Source organism: Echinops telfairi, unplaced genomic scaffold (genome assembly GCF_000313985.2).
Source record: "Echinops telfairi isolate 266 unplaced genomic scaffold, ASM31398v2 ScPeMD7_4;HRSCAF=17, whole genome shotgun sequence".
NCBI classification, from domain to species: Eukaryota; Metazoa; Chordata; class Mammalia; order Afrosoricida; family Tenrecidae; genus Echinops; species Echinops telfairi.
The window spans coordinates 41,432,033-41,435,190 of NW_022103900.1; the positions used below are offsets into that span (position 1 = coordinate 41,432,033).

General features: G+C 43.4%; 1 protein-coding gene across 1 annotated transcript; it reads left to right on the top strand.

Annotated features, from left to right (window-relative positions):
* Positions 1 to 1,685: 1,685 nt before the first annotated feature.
* Positions 1,686 to 2,236, top strand: LOC101655863 (glycine cleavage system H protein, mitochondrial-like). Its single transcript, XM_004703872.2, has one exon. It carries the CDS (start codon positions 1,686 to 1,688, stop codon positions 2,205 to 2,207), a length of 522 nt encoding a protein of 173 aa, XP_004703929.1. The 3' UTR covers positions 2,208 to 2,236.
* The last annotated feature ends 922 nt before the right edge of the window (positions 2,237 to 3,158 follow it).

Sequence of the window (3,158 nt, forward strand, 5' to 3'; positions counted from 1 at the left end):
TAGGGACACTTATACTTTGCCTGCACTTCCACTTGTCTTCCCAGACCCGCTTCTGTGAAGCCCTTACCAAGGCCTCGCTGCGATGTCCTGGGTGGTTCATCCTAAGGAGATAATGAATGACCATCTTTAAGCCTTTAGATGGGGAGCCAGCCCTTCTGTGTTTATAGGAGCCTCTGTTTGGAGAGCAGGACCCATGATGAGAGCAATGAGCCTCCTTCTGGGATCACTGTCCCTTCCTTACTCGGTGCCACCTGGTTGTGAGGGGCCCCTATGTGAGAACTCCTTTCATCCACTTTGACAACAATCTTTAGAAAGATTGTGAAAAATTGGATTGGTTAAAGCAGAATCTATTTATAGTTACGTGTTTTTAAGGTTTGTTGTTGTTTTTTAAACAAAAACAAAAAAACTAGTGACAAATAGAGCAGCCCTTTGCATGAATTCTCCAATTGGATAGTTTTCATTCAGAATGTTTATTTATTTACTTTTTGAATGAAGGTGGTGGGGATGACTTTAAGAAGACATTGAGATAAATCCTTTTTCCCTGTTTGATGACAGACTGCACGATGGTGTTGTCTGAGTACAATCCTTTGAGCACTTCTGCGTCAGGCTCTGGAGGGTATGGATGGACATACTGGGGCGAAGCTCCCAGTTAGGGGCTTACATACATGATCAAGCAACCCTGCATCCAGTGCTTCACATCGAGCTCACATTTGGCTTCTAGCGAGTGTCTGAAATAGTTATATCCTTTGTGACCTTGACAAAATCCATAATGTAGTTTCCCAAGCACTCTGCCCCTCCATTTTTAAAGTGATGCATTTTTTCCCCCCTCGGGGAAATTCAATCCGTATGTTTCTGACTCATTTACACTTAACTCATCAGACTGCCATTTCGTGAAAGCCGTTTGGTGTTCAAGGAGCTGAGGAACTGTCACAAAGATTTCCAGGCTGTGAGAGACACAGTGGCTGATCTCATCCAGAAGCAAACAAAGACCCTCCTTCTCAGTATTTACACTCAGAATCTAATCATCTCGGACCAAACAAAATGTCTCTCCCCTTTCCTAAAATTTGTGACTGATTCCCACTAAACCCTCCTAAGGAGTTAATAAGAACAAGATGGGCTGGCTTCCCATCTCCTCCCTCTCCATTTCCCTTTCCTTTGGAATAATTCAAGTGCTTCATGTTACAAATAAATGTGGGGGGCAGATGACTGAGAATTTCTGATGGCATTCTTAGGAAGGTTCAGTCTCTCTCTCACACACACACACACACACACACACACACACACACACACACACACACCAGCAGGAAAGGTTCACTGTACAATGATTGCCCAGGGCACAACAGGATCCTTAATGATCACAGACACATTCTATTCCACTCAGTTCTAAAGTGGGAAAATAAATGAATGCATTCATTTTTGAAACTTTTCTATGTGGAATATGAAAACACCTCGAGTGTTCTAATCTAAATTAACCCTCCAAATTCAAATGACCACAGGCATCCGTAAGACTGTAATATTAATAGATTAATGAGAAATATAAATTTATTGAGTGAACTAGAAACTAACATACTTTATCTTTAAGTATCACGAGCAGTTTCAGGAGTCAGCGTTCTCTCTACTGTATAAATAAAGGAATTAAAACCCATGTTGGCTGCACGGAGACAGTCCTCACTCGGCCAGCGAACATGGCGCTGCAAGCTGCGCGGAGTGCGCGGGCTGCGGCCTGCATCTTGCGTGCGCTGTCGGCGGCCCGCACGCCCTGCCTGGCGCGATGTTGGGGTCCCGGGTCGGCCGCCGTGCAGACGCTGCGCTCAGGCCGGGCTCTGCTCTTGGTGCGCAAGTTCACAGACAAACACGAATGGGTAACGACAGAAAATGGTGTTGAAACAGTGGGGATCAGCAATTTTGCACAGGAAGCTTTGGGAGATGTTGTTTACTGTAGTCTTCCTGAAGTTGGGACAAAGCTGAACAAACAGGATGAGTTTGGTGCTTTGGAAAGTGTGAAAGCTGCTAGTGAACTCTACTCTCCTTTATCAGGAGAAGTCACAGAAATTAATGACGCGCTTACAGAGAATCCCAGGCTTGTGAACAAATCCTGTTATGAAGATGGTTGGCTGATCAAGATGACAGTGACTAATCCTTCAGAACTTGATGAACTAATGAGTGAGGAGGCCTATGAGAAATACATAAAATCCATCGAGGAGTGAAAATGCGACCCTTGAATAAACTACAATGAAACAAACAAACAAACAAAAACCCATGTTGGTTCATTTAAAAAGTGTTACGCAAAGTTCAATGCCAAGACTGTCCAGAATTCAAGCCTGTGCTATTTCCTCTGTATTACACTGTTTCTCTTAAGTTGTTCACTTTATTTATTTAAGATTTATTTTAAATGTTTCCATTGGAAAAGGGATGCCAAGTGCTCTTCCATAGTTCAACCGCCCCCCCCAAGTTAGCGCAGGATCAAATTTAGTGTCATCCTAGGAATCCAGTACAAATTCTTTCTGTGATGAATACACTGAAAATTCATGGAAAAATGTTCTGCACATTTGGAAAAGTTTGGAATTTCTCTTCTACTTTCCTGAAAAATTAATTTGGATAAACAAGAGCTGGAAGAAGCAAGACAAGTGAAAGCAGGCTCACGGTCCTGGGAGCGGACTGATAGGGAAAGCACAGACTAAATGAAGCCGTTGGGTTTTGTGGAGCCTTGGTCGCTGACTTCCTTGCATTGCTCGATGGATGGAAAGAACCATACCTGCTATCCAGGGCTGTCCACAGGCGACCTGTCCTATCAGAGTCTGTACACAGTTGCTGCTCCTGGGTCTGTGAACACTTTACAGTTCACCATGGAAATCTCTTTATCATCACGGGATGGCCATGCTGGATTCTCAATATAGCATCACATGCTGCTGGGTGAACAGGCTTCTGGTCAAGATCAGTTAAAAAGTTTATTTTTTATTATTCTGATTGACATTTAAAAAACCCGAAACCAAACTTATTCCTGAGTTGATGCTGACTCGTTGGGAACCTACAGGATAAGGTAGAACATCCCTGTGAATTTCCAACATGTAGCTTTTTAAGACAGTAGGAAGTCCTTTCTCCTTTGGGGTGGCTGGTTGTTTTGAACTGCTGATGTTGTGGATCTCAACTTGTAATCA